General features: G+C 38.1%; 3 protein-coding genes and 1 long non-coding RNA gene across 4 annotated transcripts; 3 read left to right on the forward strand and 1 right to left on the reverse strand.

Annotated features, from left to right (window-relative positions):
- The first annotated feature begins 4,188 nt into the window (after window positions 1-4,188).
- On the forward strand, window positions 4,189-8,863 carry LOC129788768 (uncharacterized). Its single transcript, XM_055825103.1, has 4 exons — window positions 4,189-4,464; window positions 6,724-7,077; window positions 7,157-7,469; window positions 7,538-8,863. The coding sequence occupies exons 2-4, from the start codon at window positions 6,758-6,760 to the stop codon at window positions 7,847-7,849; spliced, it is 945 nt and encodes a 314-aa protein (XP_055681078.1). The 5' UTR covers window positions 4,189-4,464; window positions 6,724-6,757; the 3' UTR covers window positions 7,850-8,863.
- Window positions 8,864-8,922: 59 nt separating this feature from the next.
- LOC129788736 (ubiquitin carboxyl-terminal hydrolase 30 homolog) lies at window positions 8,923-11,365 on the forward strand. Its single transcript, XM_055825055.1, has 2 exons — window positions 8,923-9,142; window positions 9,412-11,365. Exons 1-2 carry the CDS (start codon window positions 9,061-9,063, stop codon window positions 10,872-10,874), a joined length of 1,545 nt encoding a protein of 514 aa, XP_055681030.1. The 5' UTR covers window positions 8,923-9,060; the 3' UTR covers window positions 10,875-11,365.
- A 296-nt stretch (window positions 11,366-11,661) lies between these two features.
- LOC129788802 (uncharacterized) lies at window positions 11,662-15,802 on the forward strand. Its single transcript, XR_008750392.1, has 2 exons — window positions 11,662-15,141; window positions 15,239-15,802. It is a non-coding gene; the product is annotated as an uncharacterized LOC129788802 (long non-coding RNA).
- LOC129788759 (solute carrier family 35 member E1 homolog) lies at window positions 15,639-21,766 on the reverse strand. The gene is made up of 4 exons (XM_055825086.1): window positions 21,257-21,766; window positions 20,614-20,822; window positions 16,612-16,977; window positions 15,639-16,547 (listed from the first exon to the last, which is right to left on the reverse strand). Exons 1-4 carry the CDS (start codon window positions 21,579-21,581, stop codon window positions 16,350-16,352), a joined length of 1,098 nt encoding a protein of 365 aa, XP_055681061.1. The 5' UTR covers window positions 21,582-21,766; the 3' UTR covers window positions 15,639-16,349.
- Between the last annotated feature and the right edge of the window lie 650 nt (window positions 21,767-22,416).

Genomic DNA, 22,416 nt, shown 5'->3' on the forward strand with positions numbered 1-22,416 from the left:
TCAGCGGAAACGTACAGAATATGGCAATGAATTTAAAATATTCACTAAATGGTATAAAATAAACATATATACATATATAAACCTATAAATATACATATATAAGTACAATGATGGTCCAGCAGAGTAAAGGGAATGTACTGGTAAGTTTCACTTACGGGCTGTGATTCTTCCTTCAGATGACAGTCCAAGTGTGGTGAAAATTGAGGTGGATAAATTTTTAGGAATGGCTTTCTCAGGCAACGAATCACAGCCAACGCGCATGAGTAAGCCTTTCCCCAGAATTTACACGCGTTGGCTGTGATTCGGTGCATGAGAAAGCCATTCCTAAAAATTTATCCACCTCAATTTTCACCACACTTGGACTGTCATCTGAAGCGCCAAATTATTTGTTTAAAATATATATGAATAGGTAAAAGTAATTGTTGATGTAGCAAAATGGCAGAAGGCGGCCATTTTGAATTCTGAAATTAGTAAATTCTGATAGGTCATATCCACTATATTCAATGAAACTTCAATCGAAAAGCCTCTATCAAGTACCGTTAAGCCGCTAAAAGGTACATATGGAAACCTGTTTTGGTCTATATCTCTGAAACCACGACATAAATTTTTTTTATTTTTTTTGGTTAAAAGGTGTACCTATCACCTATACCATACTAAAATTTAATCGAAATCTATCGTCCAGTTTTTGAGATATTAATCGAAAACTGGTCGAAAACTCATCGAAAATTTTGTTTTTGATTGTAGGCCCTCTAGCGGTAACTTTTGAAACTTCCTATGTATAGATAATTGTAGACCTTCTTGAGATCTTTCATTCAAAACCTTCTAGTCTAGACTTCTAGTCGATAATTGAACTTTGCCGTTGACCGCAAGTCTCTATCTATTACCGTTCTCTTTTAATTGAGCTCCAAACTACGGACGGACGGCCGGACAAGTTTTTCGGCGCATACGTTTTTTGGAATGTGGGGACCCTAATTCGTGCTCATACCAAGTTTGAGCCCGATCCGACGACCTTGAGTTTTAGAGTGGACACAGAAGCTGTGCTATTCTTTTCTTCGAAAGAATCACAGCTAAAAGAGAATTAAATTGAATCATTGATTACGGAATTTTAATTAAATCTTTTTTTCTTAACTACATTTAATGTTTAGGTTTTTAAAAATATTTTGGATTCAAAAAATATTCTTTAAATTTTTTTTTCTAAGCGGATTAATTGATCGCGATAAAATTAAAAAAAAAAGAAAACGATCTTTAAGTGAAAATTTAAATTTTTATTTAAATTAATTATTTTATTTTATTTTTTCTAAAAAAAATTGTTTAAACGTAACAAAGTATTCAAATTAAGGAATTATTCTTCTTGTTCTATTTTGCAAAAACTCACACCGATTCATTTAAATAGAATCAATAAAATTAGAAGAATTTCTTCAGGCAAAAACTCCGAGAAATTTTCCAATTTCTCTTACAAAATTTTCCTCTCCATTTCATCTCAATTCCCTAAATTTAAAGCACAAATTAATGCTAATATTGATATTTTAAATATGTACAATTTAATGTTTCTTTTACGAGTGAATTCTCGGAAAAAGGGAAAATTGATCTATGATGTATGTACTATGTACATAATAAAATTTTCTTACACCTTTTACTTTTCATCCCCAATTTTGCTAATCAAATTCAGAAGTGAAACAAACACTGTCTACGACACAGGCAATTTAATTTGAAATGTATATCCACTCGAGTTGGAAAATGTTCAATGCGAAGGAGCTTTTGTTAACCAAATTGTAGATCAACATCATCCCCTATATATTACAAAAGCATTAAAATCAATGAACAAAAGAGAAATTCAACAAGAAAGAAAATTCAAACATACCCAGAGCGGAAAGTCAATGGTCATAGAGAGAAGAAAAATCTTTTTTGTATATCAACAGGAGGAAAATGTGGAAAACAATGAGAAGAAAAATGTCCATTGAGAGCCTGTTTGCCAACACACTCACACACCCCTATGGTGCCCACCCTGAGGCACACAGCACGAAAGTATCCAGGACCGTAAAAAGGGGTAAAACGGTAGGCATTGCGGGGGCTGTAAAGTGCCACCGAGGTATGGCCTTTTGTCCTAATTTTTTCGTCTTTGTAATTTCCTACGTTTCAATATTTTCCATCAGAATTTTTTTTCTCCCTTTCAGGTGGGCGAATTTCACGGAAAGGGTGAATGGGAAGAAAATAAGGTGAGTGGTGGGAGCATATGAAAAATGTTAACATGAGGGATGGGGGTGCAATTCAGTGGTTCCTGCTGAATAATTCAACACAGCGATCGTCGTGGCACGAAAGTGATTCGACATGAAATCGCCGAAGCCGGAATATGCGGGAGGTACACCCACCCACCCACTCATTCCCCTTTTTTCGGGGAGGAATGTTACAAAAGGACCACCCACCCTTGGTGGTGACGTCAGTGGCGGTTGGGCGGTCATTCAATCAATGTTTGCTGAACTTTACACACATTCATGGCACGATAAATTAGGCTTCTGAATGGCTTTACTTTCTTTGTTGTCGCCATCTCTTCTCATCTCTTGCGCGGGGTCATTTTTTTTTTTTGGGGAATGTGTCTGTCTCACCATTTCCGGATTATTCCTGGGGGATTAGAGACACGCACACAGCCCATCATCCAGTGTGATTGTGATTCAGTTCACGGAGGATGAATCTGATGGATTTTCCTCAATCATTCCTCCCGCCACGTGTATTGTGTGTGGGCAGGAAAATTCGAGGACTGTCATACATGCAAATACTCATGCATGAATGTACGTAACATGCGAGATGTGGGAGGTCATTCACAAAAAAAACGAGATATTTAAAATCTGCCAGGATTAGGAAACAATGAGAAAAAAAAACTTTTTTTTTAAATTAAAAAAGACGTTACATGGGTGCCATTTTGTATTAAAAAAAAGAAATGTTTTGCACGTTTGGCAAAGACATTAATATAAAGCCCAATGTTACGTATTAAAGGACATTTTTCATAATTAATCTGCAATTTGTAAAGACGTGCTTTCAATTTAAATTCAATGCCACGTGAATGTAATAATTTCACTTAATTCTCTTTTAAAAAAATGTCTATTCCGCATTTTTATCTCTTTCTCTTTGTTGAATTGTTGTAATAAATTCAATTAAATTTAAATAAAAGATCTGATTTGAAGGAAAATCGTTTAATTTCTAAAACATTATGTATTGGTCAAATATTTTTCATATATGTAATGATTATTTAGTCAAGACACATACCATAAAATTTATCATTTAGTAGAATCAGACAATTCCCTTTTATAGTACGAAATGTATTTTAAGATAAGATAATTTTGAGATTTTTTGTTAATTTCAAGAAACCAATAATAAAATGTTTTACGGAATAAGCATTAAAATCTTCAATTTATTTTAAAATCAATTTAAAACAAACAATTTTTTTTAACTTAGTGAAGACCTCTTAGCTGAGACTCCTTTCATGCTATAAAAACTATAAAATAAATGTTTTTATATTTGAATTGAAGATTAGAATTCTTTCCAATTTCGCTGAATTAAGATTACAAGGATTACAAGAAATGAAAAGAAAATTCAATTCCTTTTCACTTTTTCGACTAATAAATCACATTTTAACACATTCTCTACACACTCCATTAATAAATCTAGTCATCCTTATGGTAGACTTCCCTTAACCCAGAGCATTTCTGTACCTACCTACATAATTTGCTTCAGGGGATTCTCTCGCACCACATGCCTAGTTTTTACGATCGCCTAAGATGACAAAAACATGGGGATTTTCTCGGAAAATCCTCCGTTTTCGCACCCCCAAAATCCCACCGTTGTCCCTCCGCCAAAAACCCCAAACAAGGGAGCCACCAAGTCATGGAAGGATCTCATGCTGTGCGTAAATCCCACCCGAACGTGGTGTGATGGAAGGAAAATTTAATGCCCACCAGCATCCGGAATTAATTTCATTCATCCGGATCCCTGCGTTGAGAACATCGCAAAAAAAAGCTTTCGGGCTGTACGAGGCACCCTGTGTGGCCCCTCACCAATTGCTACAGTTGAGCAAAATCAATACCATTTTTGGGGGGTTGTATGTGAGAGTATATATACTGACTGAACCATCTTCTTGTTGCTACTACACCCTAGAAGAATTCAAAATGCAAACCATGGCGCATGCGTTGCGACGCGTCGCAATGAAAAACCACCATCAGAGGGTAGGAAAATCTCATCAGTCTGTGTGATTTTTCCTAACAAACAATCCACATCACCATTTAAATCGCATTCACGTGGACTTTTTTTCATTATAATTCTCTCTTTTTTGTTACCTGGACAAGAAGTCATCTTCATTTGTTCTTCCTTGGGGTGTGTGTGCGTCAAAGGGAAATTCAAGAATTTCTGCTGCGTTCGGGGAAGTGAAGAAACCCACCAGCCGTCATTTGGAGCTCCGACGCCCCTAAAAAGGTAAGACAAAAACATCCCCTTTTTAGTTCTTTGCAAATGGCGTGAAAAAGTCACAGAGACGGTTACAAAAGCCAGTCGGCTTTTTTTCTCTTTGAAAAGGGATTTAAAGTGATTTGGCAATGAAAAATAGGGGTTGTTGCATAATTGCGACACATCCGCGTTCCTCGAACCCTCGATATATATAGAGGAAGAACATCTATGAAGAAGAGAGAACACCGACCCCGGGGTCTTTGTGCACAAAGAGTAGAAGGAAAAATCAATAATCCACCTTCTAAAGTGGCTGCAACGATGACACGGAGAAAAAGGAAGTGCAGGAAAAAAAATGGGGGATGATTCGCATTCCGAAAGGTGCGGTATGTTGGGTTGAAAACGACGCGCCTCGTTGCCCACAACAATGGCCTCTTGACATCGTATTTTTTTCCTTCTTCCTCTTCAATCATAGGAAAAACTGCATTTCCCTACACTCCTACTCCCTCGTCGTGTCCTACATCTCAAATTTCACATTTTCACCCTCTCATGGGTGGATTTTTTCTTCCCACCAGAGATTTTCATTTCTCAATTACATGCGCCCTATTAAAATTGATTGGGTCTTTCGGAATGAAATGGGATTCGAAGGCACATCAAAAAAGTTCTCATTAAATTTCTCCCGAGGGGTTGTTATATTTGCATTGAAATTCCATCGTTAAATTTATGCTTACAGGACAATTGGAGTGAAGCTTTAACAATAAATTTTCATTTTGATGGTTTCCCGTAAAATTTTCATTCGATTGCATTTTATTGATGCGAATAAATGTAATGAATTTAATCCCCTGCGTTGAGTTGATTGTGAGAAAATATTATTACTTTGTATTGTTTTTCATTCATTTTCTCTTCAATCAGCTTTGTGAGGAAAATTCTTTAAAGCTTGCAAAAGAATCTTATTGATCTTATTAGAATTCTGTATCATAATTGAGAATTGAAAGGAATTCTTTAAAGGAATTTTTCCCAGAAATGTGGTAAAAGCTTCAATCGAGAAACATACTTTATTTTTAACGGATTTAAATGCTTTAAAAGTTGAGAAATTAATGAGTTAGTAAAAAGGAAATAATAAAAATTAATAGGGGAACGTGGCCCAATTCGGACCTTTTAAGCCTTTTTCAATCCGCTATTACTTAAAACTGATAAAACTTTAAATGTGAAAGTTATGGGAGTTAAAAGAGCATTAAATGGGCTTTAAAGTGGTATCAAATTTAAGAATATTGCTTCTTATTTTATACCACTTTTTCTCATTTTGCGTGGACCTTTGGAGGTCAGTATTGGACCACGTTCCCCTAGTCTGCAAGAACCAAATAGAGGTGAATAGAATATGAAGCAAAATTAATGAATTAAAACATGAAAAATCAGTTTAAAATCTTCAATTTTCTAGAAAAACTGCAAACAATTTAAAAATTAGAATTATTTCTAGTTAAAACTTATCTTTCTAACTTTCTAATGAATCTCGCATTGTAATGGAAGAATTTTAGAACTTCTTGTACAACATTTAAAGAATTTCGATTTAAAATTAACAATTTTTAGACAATTTTTAAGTCAAGTTTTGTGAAAACACAATAAAAGTCCTGGACTTATCTGGGCTCAAAGGGGTGTCTATTTTCACTCCAGTTAGATGGTTTCGATAAGAAACCTTTTTTTTAAAATAAATTTTAGAGTATTTTTATGGTAATAATCGTAATGATAATGAAATCTTAAACGAAATAAATTGAACTGAAGCAAAAATTCAATTTTCATTCAACTTTTCGTAATTCCAAAGCGATTTATTTCTATTATTACCCGTTAAACGACTTAATTATTTAAATTCTAATTAACACGTTAAGCAATAAATCACAGCACAAGCTTTTCCTTTTTCTTGGAAATTTTCCAAACACATCTTTAACATTAATTCTCAAATGTTTTGTTGTTTAATTAAAAAATGTCCAACTCGGAGGATCTAATTTTCCTCAATTTAATTCATTATTCTCATTATTATAACCGCTACAAGATACTCCATATCTATGAGATTATTCCAGCAGAAGGATGAGAAATGGAGATGAAGAATAAATATTCATTAGCTAAAATCAATATTAGTTATGGATCTTATGATAAAATCATATTGAAGGACTTGAAGGAGTTTCAAATGGAAATGGAATTATTTATGTCGTTTTCTCGTCGACTTCTCTTCTGCAATCAATCTTCTTGGTGCATGAGATGGAGGAAATTAATTATTCCGCATATTTTCCATTGCAGTTAAGCCCCAAGAGTGGACGAGGAGTGCTCAACAATGGCGTGCATTGGAGATTGCTATGATTTGGGTCCACCACCGGATATGATCCTATCAATGCCTCCGCCGCCATTGCCATCCTTCCTATTGCCCCGAAGCGCTCTCGCGTCCCCAAATGGGAATGATTCTCAGCCATGTTTTGCTGCTTTCATGTGTGATCCCAATCCTGGACCGAGAGAACATTCTGGGATTGAATTCATTGAGCTGAGTCACAAGAATATGGGAGTGGAGGATACATGGTTGTTTGTGTTGATCTCCTCGTGCGTTGGTGTCCTACTCCTGGGTGCCATCCTCGCCATGATCCTCATGAAGTGTCGAGAGTAAGTAAACAGAGAAACCGAGAGATAGGAGTTAGATGAAGAAGAATCTTTGGGTAATCATTCCTCTCTCTCTTTGCAGATCCTACAACTTTTCCTATCACGATTCAACAAAGCCACCAATGCCTGTAATTGGTGAGCCCCATTTGACACCAGCAAAGCCCCATGGAAGCTACTTGACGGGGACAATGTTCTACCCGACTGCTAATCAAACTCACACCCTGCAGCAGCAACTAGCGCACGACAATCGCGTCCTCTGGGCAGCCCTGACACCTCATGGAACGCGACATTTCATTTCAGATCCCTACCAGGATGATCACTATGAAGTTGTGGACTATGCAGCAGGGAAACCCGAACCACCGGCTCATCATACCATCAATCGTACTCCAGTTAAGGTTGGTACGTTTGGAATGATTTGAAAAGTAAATTGTAACGATCCTAAATGCCTATTTCCTTCCGGCAGTCCTCGTTTGATAACTCCGGCTTTGTGGACTACGACTACGAGGACCCAACACCCCTCATTGAATCCTACCACAACAATCTCGATGAAATAGACATGGACTCAGGGTATCAGGAGCCACAGGAGGTTCTTGGGACACTATCACGTGCCTCCCCAAGGCCCCATGTGAGCTCCCCAACACGAATTGAACATCCCAACATTGCACCCCTCAATCTCTATCCGCACCACCGCAGCAATCACAGCACTCTCAACAAGAAGTCCACCCTCAGTCGCAGGATTAGTGATGTGTCTGCTCCGTACCAGGGGAATGTGTGAACTACCCACTGCAACACATCGAATTTTACTGCAACTGCCATATCAGACGACGCTGTTTCACATCCCGATATACAGAATTTTTTACCAACAAGGATTTGCGACGCTGAAAAGATTACTTGCTAAGAGAAATAACGTATTTCCTTGGAAAAAAATCCTTTTAGACTAAATTTTCTTTTGCAAATTGTCAAACTGCTGAAACATGTTTGAAACAAATCCGTTTCAAACATAGGCGGCGACCAACGGCGAAAACGCTAAAATATCCATTATCGCGTTATACGCCATTTTATTTTTAAAAGCTGATTTTCTTATACGAAACAATTTTCATAAATCCAAAGATACAGAAAAATGAAAACATTATTAAAATCACAGAAATAATAAATAGAAATTCATATAGCAACATGTTTCTTCCGGATGCATTTCCGGACATCCTATTGCGGCTGTAGACTGCATAAAAAATGGCTTGCGGGTGATCCTGAAGGATCAAAATTATATACTTATTCACAATTAAATATAATCACCCTATCACTATAGCATTTTGCTACATTTTAGGAGTAACATATAAAATTTAAATGATTAAAGACAGATTTTACGGATAAAGGATAAAAGACGTAGATTGTAAGAAATATAAATTTAAGGATTTTATGTGTGGCGGAAGATTTGCCGAGGCGATCTTATGCACATGGATGAGCTCAATCTAGTCACTAGAAATTAAGAAAAAAATATTATAGCTGTTGTCCGAGAATTGATGAAACGTAATGAAATTCAACATAAATTTTAGCTCGCGAATCATCAGATCCGCCATTCCTCGTAGTCCTGTGTAGTTTTTTTTTGAGGACGCCATATTGAATCATCAGCTTTCAATTTGATCTCAACAATGTAGTGCAATAACAATGTAAATAATTTTAAATGTATTTTTATTCCTAAACAATGTATGTCCCCGAAAGGAGTTGATGAAAAAGGATATTTCGAGAAAAGAAAATGTACCAGAGAAACGAAATAAATGTTGTAAACGGACATTGTGTTTTCAAATTGCGCGCGCGAACCAAGATAACCTTACTTTTTTGCACTGACGCAGTTTGTCAGGGAAAAATGAACCGCCAGTCAAAACTTCAGTGTGATTTGGAAGGAAAGAGAGAAAAATGTGAAGTGCGTAGAAATTTTGCAAAAAAGGGCTGGAAAAGTTGATTGTGCGATTGGTTGTGGTGTGAAAAATGGAAGGAGATAAGTTCCTGATGGCCGCTGGCGTGACGGCTGCCGTTGTTGTGGGGGCATTTGTATTTTGGGGCCCATCAGGTATGCAAGGTTTTTTCCACTGTTCCCCACATAAGGGTTGAAAGTTTCACTGAAATTTTGCTTATCAGTCTTATCATGAAAATTACAAATAAATTATTTATTTATTTTCTTTATGAATTTAAATCTTTATAAAAAAAATAAATTTTTTGAATTAAAAGTATTGAAACTTTCATAAATTGCAAAAATTTCACTGGAATTGGGGGGATGTTGGAGACGATGCTAAAATGGGGGTGTTGTTTTTCTTTCTCTCGCTGCAAATTGGGCCACAGGAGCATCACGCCTGCGCCAGCGTCGAGGTCAAATTGCCGGCCTCCACAATTTTGGTCGGACATGCTTCCTCAATGCCCTGCTTCAGGCTCTTTCCGCCTGCCCTCAGTTCATCGGCTGGCTGCAGCTCTCCAGTGCAAATGACAAGAAGAGCCTCGTCTCGAGCCTCCTCAGCACCCTGGAGGTCATCAATGGGACTCATCCCTCCCTGCGGGGTGATCCCCATTCCCCAGGCTCCGTCATCCGGGCACTGACTGCCCTTGGATGGGTAATCCCACCGGATGAGCATGATGTGCATGAGCTGCTGCACGTGATGCTGACATCGCTGGAGGAGGAATTGGTGAAACCAAAGAAAGTTGGCTGCCTGTCGGACGCGCTGGGGCAGCAACTGCACGTGGATATCCCACAGGCGCGCCCCTCGAGTGCCATGCTGTCTGACTTTGACAATCCCGAATACAATGAGATGGCAAATCTCATGCGTGCCGTTCGCTCGGAAGCCCACACTCCGGACTCCCCGCATTCCACGTGCACGGATATGGATGATTCCGCCGACACATCGCTCCTGGATGAGCAGCTGGCCTCCCCATCGATGGGCTACCACCGTATGGTGCGCCCCACGAATGAGGGTGCCTTCGGGGGGAGCCTCAGTAAGCGCATCTCCATGTCCTATCGCTCTCTGGATCGTCTCAATCGTGGTCCCGGACGTGTGTCCGTCTGGAGTGATCGTACCGGCATTCAGGTGCCCCATCCCTTCCGGGGGGCGCTAAGTAGTCAAATGGCCTGCTCCGGATGTGGTTTCAAGTCCGTCGTGCGCTATGATAAATTCGACAGTGTCTCCCTGCCATTGCCTGAACATCGCAATCCAGGGCTCAGTTTGGGGCATCTCCTGTCGGAATTCATTGCCCCGGAGACCTTGACGGACGTCACGTGCGAGTCGTGCAACGAAACAACAGTTCACACGAAAACACTGACCTTTGCCAAACTTCCGGCATGCCTGTGTGTTCATATTTCCCGCTGTACGTGGCTCCAGATGGGTGGGCAGGTGGCAAAGCGGCAGGATTACGTGCATTTCCCGGAGAGTCTCTCAATGGCCCCCTACAGCTTCGTACAGCCGGGTTTGAGTAGTCAAATGAGCACCCCGTGGGGTTCAACGCTGTCCCTCCTCTCGAGCAGCTTCCCCACGCCCGGGGGTGGTGGTGGTTGTGACACCCCAACAGCCTCAACGCCCTACAACTTCGGCTCAATGTTCCCGCGCAATCTCTACCGCCTCCTGGCTGTTATTGTGCACTCCGGGGAGGCAAGTAGTGGGCATTTCGTCACATACCGCCGTGGAGCCCTCCGGAATGCCCACAAATGGTACTTCACGTCCGACACCGTTGTCCGGGAGGTTTCCATCGATGAAGTATTGAGCGTCCCGGCGTACCTCCTCTTCTACGATCGTGGACCCCAAAAGGGGGGCCACTAAAGAGAGATCTCACCCAAATTTTGGGCAATTTTTTTCTAGACTTGTCACAACACCAAAAAAATCATTTTAGGGGCGCTCCCGGACATTTCCCTCCCTGTGATCTTGCTTCCGGACAAACTGGGCAATATAGGGAGCACCATGTAGAATTCCACAGAAGATTAAAAGCATTTTAGAGATGGCATTCAGAGCATCATTCAAATAAATAAATTAATGTAAAAAACTCTTCTCAGTCAGTGTGTCATTTGTGTAGGCATTTCATTGCAGAAGAAGCAAAATAAAAGTTTTTTTTTAAAGAGTCAGCAATTTATTCCTTTAGCTGCGGAGAATTTGCATTTATTGGTCATTAATTAAAAAAAAATGTGGAACAGAATAAATTCAATATTTAGTAGAATATTAAACTAAATTCCCTCAAAAATTGTGAAGATTTCTTCTCAAAATTATTTTGGTAAATAAAATTGCAAAAATAAATTTATTAATTAGCTTATTAAAAAGGATTTTTAATTGAATTTTGTCCCCATTTTGTGGAAGGATTGAAGAAAAGAAGATTTCAGATATTCAGGAAGGTTTTTTTTGTGAAGGTAGCCAAGGGGCTAATATGTGGCACAAGAATAAGACAAAAATTCCGAATAATTAAAAAAAAAAATTGTTTATTCTTTATTTGTCGATTTTATCTAAAGATTCCTCTCGGATATTCTTACAAAATTCATCAAATGATTGAATCTTGATAACTTCAGCGAAATTCTTTAAAAAATATCTGAAGAGAATTAGTTTCTTTACTAATTTGTTAATGATCCCAAAATGTACGGGTAAGCTGACCAAGCTTACGAGAGCTGTGTTTCTTTCAGTGTACCAATTTTGTGAGAGCAAACTAGACCGCGAATTTGTTTAAATACATGCAAAGTCGGGAAAAGTTGAAAAGTCATACCCTAAGAAATCTTTAGAAGGCCATATCTCGAGAACGGATCCATAGATTTTCGAGTTTGAGCTATCGTTGGAAAGGTCTTAACCTCAACTATAATATATTAAAATATGAAGTAAATCGATAATGGCATTTTCGAAATATTCGAGTTCGAAATTTTCGAAAATATTGATTTTGACTTTAGCGCCTCTCGCGGTCATTTCTCGAACTTGAAATGTTCTAGACATTTGTAGGGCTTCACGAAACCTTTCATTTGCACTTGAGTTGATCAAAATCGGACTTGTAGAACCCGAGATATGACATGCCAACTTTGGAAGGCTATATCTTGAGAACGGCGACATAGATTTTCTTAATTTTTGGCATGGAGCTAGATAATATGGTCAGCTATAACATATCAAAAAATGAAGCAAATCGATAATGGCGTTTTCGAGATATTCATCGAAAACTCATCGAAAACTTTGTTTTTGATTTTTGGCCCCCTAGCGGTCACTTTTGAAACTTCGTATGTTCTAGAGAGTTGTAGGGTTTGTTGAGAGCTTTCATTTGAGCCCGGGTTGATCAAAATCGGTCAAGCCGTTTTCGAGTTATGGTCGATTTTCGATGAAAAATTGTGGCGGCCATATTGACTAAACGGCTTGACCGATTTTCGAAAATGAGGTATCGTTGGAAAGCTCTTGATGGCCCCTACAACATATCAAAATTTCAGCCCTCTAGCTATAATAGCGGCTGAGATATAGCGAAAACAAAATTTTGAGGTTATTCAAAATGGCGGACGGAGGAGTGGGGGGGTGAATTTGACCTCATAATCGGATGTCTTCCAGTCGATATTTAAACTTTGCCGTTTACCGCAAGTCTCTATCTATCACCGTTCTCTCGCAATTTAGCGTTATACTACGGACGGCCGGACGGCCGGACGGCCGGCCGGAAAAAAACTTATTTTTGGCGCATACGTTTTTTGGAATGTGGGGACCCTAATTCGTGCTCATACCAAGTTTGAGCCCGATCTGACGACTTTCAATTTTGCTCGGTACACAAAAGCTGTGTCTGAAAGAAACACAGCTAAAACCATAAAGAAAAACAATTTTCCTATTTTTTTTTTAAGGATTTAACCCTTTTTATGACGAAAATTATTTCTAGGTTTAAAATTTTGAAAATGGTATTTTCAAACGTTTTAAAAAGTATGTCTGGATGAATGTAAAACATTAGAATACACATCAAAGATAAAAAAATCAAACAACGTTAGAACGATCGATAAACGATAATAAAAACCAAATTTAATAGAGAAGTGATAAACTTTCGAAAGGGAACGTTAAATGTTGGAACTGGAACATCAAAAATTACCCTAAACAATCATTCTGCAAAGAATAACAATATTTCTTCAATTCAATTCAATCGTTAGAAAGAAAATGTCAAATAAAAAGATATTACTCGTTATGAAGAAATGTTGAAATTAAAAACAAAGTCAAGCGTAAGAAAATGAACTTCAAATGCTAAAAAAAATAACGATAATCTGTACAAGTATAAGAGATTATAAAAAAAAACACGTCACACGTTAGAGTCTCTAATATTAGACAAGAAATGTCAAATGATACAAAATGAGTGTCATCAAACATTATGAAAAAAAAATTCTAACGTAAAAAAAATTAACGGCAAAGAGATGTTCCAAAGACACGTCCAGTACAAATATAAAAACCAAACGTTAGAACAATAAACGTCAAGTATTTGAAAATAAAAACTTTAAACGTTCGATCAGAAAGAACTAACGGTAGAAAAGAAATATCAAATGTTGAAAAATAAATCTTCTAACGTAAAGAAATAGTGATTTTTTTTTATTAAGAAACGTTTAAGATTAAACGGCAAATGTTAACAATGAAATGTCAAACATTTAAAAAAAATCGTCAATCGTTAGAACAGAAAAGGAGTAGGGGTGGATGGGGTAATTTGGCCACTTTGGCGGTTTTTGGGATATATCAAGCAAGTGTGGTAGTACGAAGCAAAACAAATAGCCATCTCGATGAGAAATGGGTGAATTTTCCATTCTCCAGGACCCTTAGCTTAGTGGCCAAATTACCCCGAGCACGGGTAATTTGGACACTTTGGCGCACAAATTATTAAACATGAAAATTTTTGAACAATAAAAAAATTTTATTTTTTCGATTATTTTTTTGGAAGATAGGTTATTTATCTAAGATTCATTTCCAGTAATTTGCCAGATAAAAATATTTAACAGAGCCTCAAACTTTAACATTTTCTGAACCGTAAACGGGCAAAGTCTAAAAAAGTCTATTTTTCAAATTATCGTAATTTTCTCTTTTTAGCCAAAATTTTTGGTCATACTTTGCTTATAATCTGTAAGAAAACATTAAAAGGCACAACCATAATTAATATCTTAAATGTGGTCGGAAAATTCTGCCGGAAAAACTCAAGTGGCCAAATTACCCCACTCCAATTTTCCGGATAAAACCATTTCAACAGGAAAATCTGTTTGAAATATCTGGAAATGGATGACACTAACGTGTTTATGATGGATCAATGACCCTTAATGGCTTAAAAGTTAATTTTTAAGCTTAAAAAAATTTATCGAAAATGACGAACTCTCAAAATGCCAAAGGCACTTTAAAAAGTGAAAAAATGATTTTTCTCAAATAAAAGAAAATCTAATGATCGGATCTTCCTCAAACTTGGTACGATTGATTATCTCTATGGGGAGTATAAACTGTAGAGAAATGGATTTTCTAGCTTTTACTATACTTGAGATATTCCCATTAATGACTTTGCCAAAGTGGCCAAATTACCCCGTCTTCCCCTACCTATCAAACGTTTTAAAAAGCTTCTAACGTTAGAAAAAAAATCATTCAATTTAGCAAAGAAACGTCACAAACTCAAAACCTTGGAGATCTTAAAATCTTGATCATAAATCAACCAAAAGCCCTAAAAACTTTTTTAGAAAATCTCAATTTCATGAAGTGAAAAAAAAATCAAAATTCCGAATCAGGACGAAATTTATTGAAATTTTCAATTTAAAAGTCTCGTTACAATGATATCGTCCATAGAGAGAGACCCTCACATTGACCTGGAAAATCTCCGACTATTCTTCTTATCACTTCTGCCTCTCACATGGAACACTTGATGTACAAAAATGTTGACAAAATTCTCTGCTGGGTGATCTTCGCGCCAAACCTGATATGGAGTGCTGTGGTGGCCTCCCCCAAAGACTTTTGCGCCAAAAGTCGTTGAGCGATCGTCACCGTAAGATCTTCGCGTGCTTTCCTCACTTTTTGGGAGTTTGCATGAAATTCACGCGGGTACTCCACATTTTCCTGGTTTGCAATTATATCCTGAAAATGGGTGAGTGGGTGTTGTGTGTTCGTTGCGTCCCTGTGAAGCTTCCTTTTGAATTTTAATTAAAAAAAAGTTTTTTTTTTGTGTTTTATCCTTCGTGCAGAGTTTCCCTGTATAGCCCGTCAGTGTTTAATTGACAAACCCACTCCACCGGAAGGCCATGTGGCTGCCTTCCGGGAAATGGGGCGCTTCTATGACTCCCTCGTGTGCTGGAGTAAGCAAAAATGGAGGATCTTCGGTGACGGGCGGAGTCTCAAAGTTGCCCGAAGTCGTGAATTGCTGCCAAATGTTGTTGTCCTCATCTGCCTTCATTTTGAGCGAAAAACATCCCAAATGTGATCACAAATACGTGCCAGGGTAGCCTTGGACCAAGGTCGTGTGGCCCTACGCAATTCCGCGTGGAGAAATATTTTTTTTTGTACCGCCGCGCGTATGCAAATGTGAGCCCTTCGCTGCTGCTGCTGCTGAAACAAATTCATCACGCAATGATCAGACTCTGTTGCTTCTTTATACAGAACTTTTGCTTCTTTAATCATCAACTATTTTTTTTGTGACTTATTTACAGTGATTGTTTTTTTTTAATATAATTTGTATATAATATATATAATTTCCCTAAGCTTACGCTCATTTATTGTTTTCACTAAATAAATATATCATATAAGACGCACATTTAATCTTTTTCTCAGAGCTATTTACACACATCGCGATTATTTACAACAACAACAGAAAATTAATTCGGAAAAAATCCCCCCTTTCTGGGCAACTCAACAATGATGTGTAGACGAGAGATTTTCTTCAGCTCCTCCCCCCAATTGCTCCTGGATGCGAGCACTCTCCGTTGTCACACGGATTGTTAAGATAACGAATTAAAAGTAAGAAAAAAAATGTTTTTGTGACGAAAAAAAGAGTTAATTGCTGCCAAAAGCATTTACCGAGTTGCTTTGGCGCTCATTTATTTGTCCGGGCGTTTTTTTTGTGACCCTCCGGTTGATCTTTGAGCCCTGAAATCACGGAGAATTCCGCCTTTATCAATCTCCCCGGGGCTCTGTGTCTCTCTCTATCACCATCCACATGTGAGCATGAAGCGATGCTTCATTTGTACCGTCTTTTGGGGGATACCCAGATGTTCAATCATGTTCATTTACCCCACTCCCTCGCAATACTGTAGCATAATTAGCACCTAAAAGCCCCCACAAACACATTTTAGGGGGCCCTCAGACAAAGAGGAGCTTATTTGTCGTGGCTGTGTTATTATTTAAAAGAAGATTCGTCGTTTTTATCCCTCCATTCGCATAGGGCTTTCCATTCCCATAGAAATTGTCAACTGTTGGCAATTGGCTGTAGTTCCACTGTTGATTCGTAAAAGGTAAAACCGGGGGCTTTGTGTCCTTATGCCTGGACAGATACTTTGCCTACAAAAAAAAATTAATTTGAGACATTTCCGCTAAAGAAAAAGAAAAAAGAAGAAATTCTCACCCTGTTGTAACCAAGGACACCCAAAATGGCAAGAACCATCCCAAAGATATTCATCCACGTCACTGGATTCCCAAGGATAAGGAGCGAAACTCCAATCACAAAGATCCTCTTTGAGGCACTCGCAACGGCATACGTGAGCGGTGTCACGAGCGACAGAACACTGAACGCAATGATATTTTGGAGCCAATTGAGGACGCCATCGGTGAAGAGGAGCGCCAGCACTTTGTAGTCGCGTGTCAACACCGTCGGATGGGCGATTATGCTGAAGAAGTCCATGTAAAACCACACCGGGAGGAACATAAACAGCGCCAGACGTCCCAAAATGTGAAGGAGCCTCAAATGATGGACTCCCGTGTCCTTTAGCACCTAAAATGGATAGAAGAAATTTTTTTTACTAAAAAAAAGAAAGGAATTCTTTAACAAAAATAAAACTACCAGCAATAATATTTTTGTCTAAAGAAATATTTCTGAAGGAACGAGGAAAATTTAGTTCATGCAGTTTCTAAGAAATGTTGAAAATAAGCTTTTTCAGGATTGCTCAATAATTCAAATAAAATTAATCCAATTTAAACAAAATTAATTAATTAATTTTCTTTATTTTTCAGAGAATATTTCCATAAATTTTCATTAAAATCGGTTCAGGAAATTTTCTAGAATTTGTGGCGCCCTGCACAGGAGGGGGGCGCCACAAGGGGGCTCTGGTCAACTCCCCCAGTAACCTCAACCCTCGTCCTCACTCTAAACTACAGAGCATTTTGAGCTAACAGCCACCTGCGACCAAGGCTGAGCTCCGACTAACTCTCTACACTCATCAGTACTCTTTACTATTCTCCCATCTAATTACTTTCTCAGTGCTCTCCTACATTCTCTTGTGGATTCTCATATTCTCTCGCCTATTTGAGGGTTTGTAACCTGGTGGCAGAAGCCGTTGCCAAGGGGTGGGCAGCCGTTACAGTTACCGCCAATCTAAGGGTACTCACTCTATGGGCAGGTTAATATTCGCTGGATTGTGAGTCGGGCGCTACAAATTAATGAAAATTATTGATTTTTTGGATAAAAAAATTCTACCTATTTTTCATTTAAATTTTTTTTGTAGAACTGATTTACTGATTTTCAATGCAATGTTGATTTGAATGGCTTGAATAAAAAATGTACTGGTAAGCTGACCAAGCTTACGAGAGCTGTGTTTCTTTCAGTGTACCAATTTTGTGAGAGCAAAGTAGAACGCGAATTTGTTTAAATACATGCAAAGTAGGGAAAAGTTGAAAAGTCATCCCGCAAGAAATCTTTAAAACGCCATATCTCGGGAACGGCTCCATAGATTTTCGAGTTTGAGCTATCGTTGGAAAGGTCTTAATCTCAACTATAATATATTAAAATATGAAGTAAATCGATAATGGCATTTTCGAAATATTCGAGTTCGAAATTTTCGAAAATTTTGATTTTGACTTTAGTGCCTCTCGCGGTCATTTCTCGAACTTGCAATGTTCTAGACATTTGTAGGGCTTCACGAAACCTTTCATTTGCGCTTGAGTTGATCAAAATCGGACTTGTAGCACCCGAGATATGACATGCCAAATTTGGAAGGCTATATCTCGAGAACGGAGACATAGATTTTCTTCATTTTTGGCAAGGAGCTAGATAATATGGTCAGCTATAACATATCAAAAAATGAAGCAAATCGATAATGGCGTTTTCGAGATATTCATCGAAAACTCATCGAAAATTTTGTTTTTGATTTTTGGCCCCCTAGCGGTCACTTTTGAAACTTCGGATGTTCTAGAGAGTTGTAGGGTTTGTTGAGAGCTTTCATTTGAGCCTGGGTTGATCGAAATCGGTCAAGCCGTTTTCGAGTTATGATCGATTTTCGATAAAAAATTGTGGCGGCCATATTGACTAAACGGCTTGACCGATTTTCGAAAATGAGGTATCGTTGTAAAGCTCTTGATGTCCCCTACAACATATCAAAATTTCAGATTTTTAGCTATTACAGGGGCTGAGATATAGCGAAAACAAAATTTTGAGGTTATTCAAAATGGCGGACGCGGTGGTGAGGGGATGGATATGACCGCATAATCGGATGTCTTCCGGTCGATATTTAAACTTTGCCGTTTACCGCAAGTCTCTATCTATCACCGTTCTCTCGCAATTTTGGGTTAAACCACGGACGCATACGTTTTTTGGAATGTGGGGACCCTAATTCGTGCTCATCCCAAGTTTGAGCCCGATCTGACAACTTTCGATTTTGCTCGGTACACAAAAGCTGTGTCTGAAAGAAACACAGCTAAAGGCTCCAACAGATGGACGAGAAATTTCTCGTGCGGTGCGGTGCGGCGAGGATTTCGTGGCCCATCGTCGCTTCGGATTGGCCGAAAAACGTTCTCGCACTGTGCGGTGAGAGTGTGTGAGCCATCTCTCGCTTCTGATTGGCCGAAAACCTCGCCGCACCGCACCGCACGAGAAATTTCTCGTCCATCTGTTGGAGCCTTAAAAGTTTAATTTGTCTCTGTTTATTTGAGTCATTTTGAATTTTTTTCAAACAATTTAAAGAGCTTTTTCAAATGGTAGATTTTATTGATTTAATTGTTTTAATCAGAAAATCTGAATTTTGGACAGAAAAGTATTTCTTTTTCATCAAGAAAACATGTCAATTTGACCAAAAATCGTTTAATTTGATCAAGATATTGCTTGAAGAATAAATTCTTCATGAGATCTCTATTTTTTTTTTCTAATAAAAACAAATATGGTTCTGCAGATTATATTTCCTAAATCCTGATTTTTTGTTAATTTTCCAGAATTAAGTTGAACGACTAAAATGAAACATTTTTTCACCAAAATGACTTGTTTTCATGATAAAAATAATTTCTTTCTTGGCTAAAATACAAATTCTCTGATAAAAAAAACTTTTTTATCTGAATTGATCAACATAAAATATTCTTTTAGTCATTTCTTGATCATTTGTAAATTTCCTGATCAAATTCATTTTTTTCTTTATCAAAATATATAATTTTCCAGTCTTAAATACAGATTTTCTGACCAAAAGATATTTTTACCTAAATTCAACACAAATCAGTGATCAAAATCGAATCAAAACATTGCATAAAAAGTTTCCAAATTTCGAAAAAAAATCGTTTTTTTTTTGTGAAATTTCTCCCTGTGCACGTTTTGTGAGAATTTAACTCATTTTCTAATTCAATAATATTGTTGTCTTGTCATCCCTCCTTATCGTGAGTTTGATAAAATTTACTACATTTAGATAAAGCAAAACGTTTACAAAAATCTGCATGAAGTGTGTTCGTTCCTAAACATTTTTATGAGAATTGTTGTCTTTCTTCAATGTTTCTTATCATCCTAACTGTGTTACTAAGAAAGTTTTAATTGAAATTCATTTGAAAATTAAATATTACGCAAGCAAAAATAAATAGTCTTCCCAAATGCGCCCCATTAAACGTTTGTTTCTCCACATTTTGCTACAAATTCTTTGACAAAGTTTTCCCAATTCAATTTCCTGCCTGATGATGAAGGAATAAAACCTTCGAAACGTTGCAGAACATATCGAGGGTTGGAAAATATACTATACTAACTCATTTTTGTTGATTTTCAGGAGAGCGATTTGAAGTTTGAGATTTACATTGCTTCTTATGTAAATTTTTTTACAGTTTTCGCTGTAACTTTGTAGGGAACAAATATTCGAATTTGTCCTTTTGAGGGAAGATGAGGGACATCAAAAGCAATCGAAAAATGCGTTAAAAATATACTATACTAACTCGACTTAGTATAGTGTATTTTCCAACCCTCGATATTGTGTTTGAGAAACTGCTGAAGGTCGAAAACCGTGCCCACCCACACCAAAAATAAATAAATAAAATAAATTTCAAAGCTTTTTCTCTAATTTCTCAATGAGAAAAATCATTAAGTATAAAATTCTAACACGAGTTAGGTTAATAAATTTTGAACACAGCGTTAAATTAATTTAAAGGAAATATTATGAAAGAAACAAACCTTTTTGGAGAAGATATTCTGAAGTGAGAAGCCCATTGTGGATAGGAGGGCACAGATGAGGCCAATCTTGTCAAAGGATAATTCCGTAACTGTTGCAATGGCCACTCCTGTGATAATTGGCACGAGACTCATGTAAACCAGCGTTGTGTGCTTCTCCTTGAGGATTACCCTGGACAGGATGACTGTGAAGAGGGGCATTGTTGCCTTCACTGCAAAAATTAGGAAGCTTTCAGTCTCTGTTGGGCATAGCAACCAGTTTAGCTTAGGATTCTTCCTCCCAAGAGTTCACGAATCTAAGAGATAACCCCTTTGGTGGCTTATCTGACTCCCAATGTGGGGAAGTCCGGGTGTTTTGATTGATTACGCATGAGGAAGACCAACAAGTGATTGCTGCTTGATGATTGATGCTTTCCCAGCGGTTCCCAGGGATTCCGGGAACTTTGGCAGAGAGCATGCTGAGCCACAAACAAATCAGGGAAGGCCATTGAGAAGATAGAGCTGTCTCTATCACTCAAACAGCATTCCTCTGTACCTTTCACTCGCGGGCACTTTCCCCGAAATTATTGCAAAATTTTGTCGTGGACACTGTCTTTGGGAAAAGTGAACGTCCGGACGCATGCATTGAGAGAAGGGGCAGACTCACCTGTATGCGCATAGGAGACAGGCACCTTCCAGATGCTTATGTGGGATGAGACGGAGGCAACAAACTTGCCCAGAGCCAGGGGAATAATTATCTTGGCGTAGTACCGCCAGGACATATCAGCGTACTTCCGGACACCCCAGAGATTGAAGAAGGGTCCACTGTAGACCGTTATACTCAGCAGCTGGACCATTGTCACGGTGGTGGGGAAGGGAAATTCACTGAGGACAAGCTTCCCGATGACATTGTTGCTGGATGAGACAATGTACCACAGGATGCAAAGCAACAGGATCGTTGCCCACTGGCGGCTCTCCTTGCGCTCCGACATGACTCAATGGAGCACCACAATCACCCACACAAACCCAGTTTCCCTGGAATTTTCGTGCTTTTTTCTCCCCGCACACGAATTTATGCCACGCACTGAAATTTTGACATTTTATTGGTGCGTCCAATATTTTGTCGCGCGCTCTCGCTGATTTTTATTCAAATTCCCAACGGTTTTTTTCTCATTTCCCTCCAAATTCTTTTAAGTAGCTAAATATTTTATCATGCAACATTTGGGAGCTTTGGGACTTTTTTTGTTTCCTTCCGGGTGAAGAGAGCGCTGAGATAACTCTTTTTTGCAATCAAAAAGAATATTTTTAGCTTCTAAAAATAGCCTTATCGCAGGCACTTGAATGAAGAAAATGCTGCTTGTTCAGCTTCTCAGTGAATTCCTTGATAAGATTCATCACGAAAAAGCAGCTAAACGAGCTAAACTGGCTGCTAAACCAATTCGGAAGTTGGTCAATGCACTCTCAAATAGACAAAAGTACGCCTGATAAGAGGGACAAAAAATCATCTTTTAGCGTTTATCTCAAAGTAAAGGTCTAATAAAAATTGGTGAAAGGTCAAAATGGGTCTTTGGAATGAATAAATGTGAGAAAACATGAGAAAATATGCAATACTAGAGGTCAAAATTATGATTTAGCACAGCATGAGGTCTTGTGTTTGAATTTGTTGAATTCTTTTGCAATAACCGCTTTGTTCAATGTTTTTATCACTTTCTTGCGAACTGTGACCTTATTTTCTGTGTTTTCCCTTTAATTTTGCTGATTATTGGCGTTTAAATCAATAACAAATCATTTCTGCTAATTTTGCTTAATTTTTTCCTAAAGAAAATC

This window comes from Lutzomyia longipalpis, chromosome 2 (assembly GCF_024334085.1).
Source record: "Lutzomyia longipalpis isolate SR_M1_2022 chromosome 2, ASM2433408v1".
Lineage (NCBI taxonomy): Eukaryota > Metazoa > Arthropoda > Insecta > Diptera > Psychodidae > Lutzomyia > Lutzomyia longipalpis.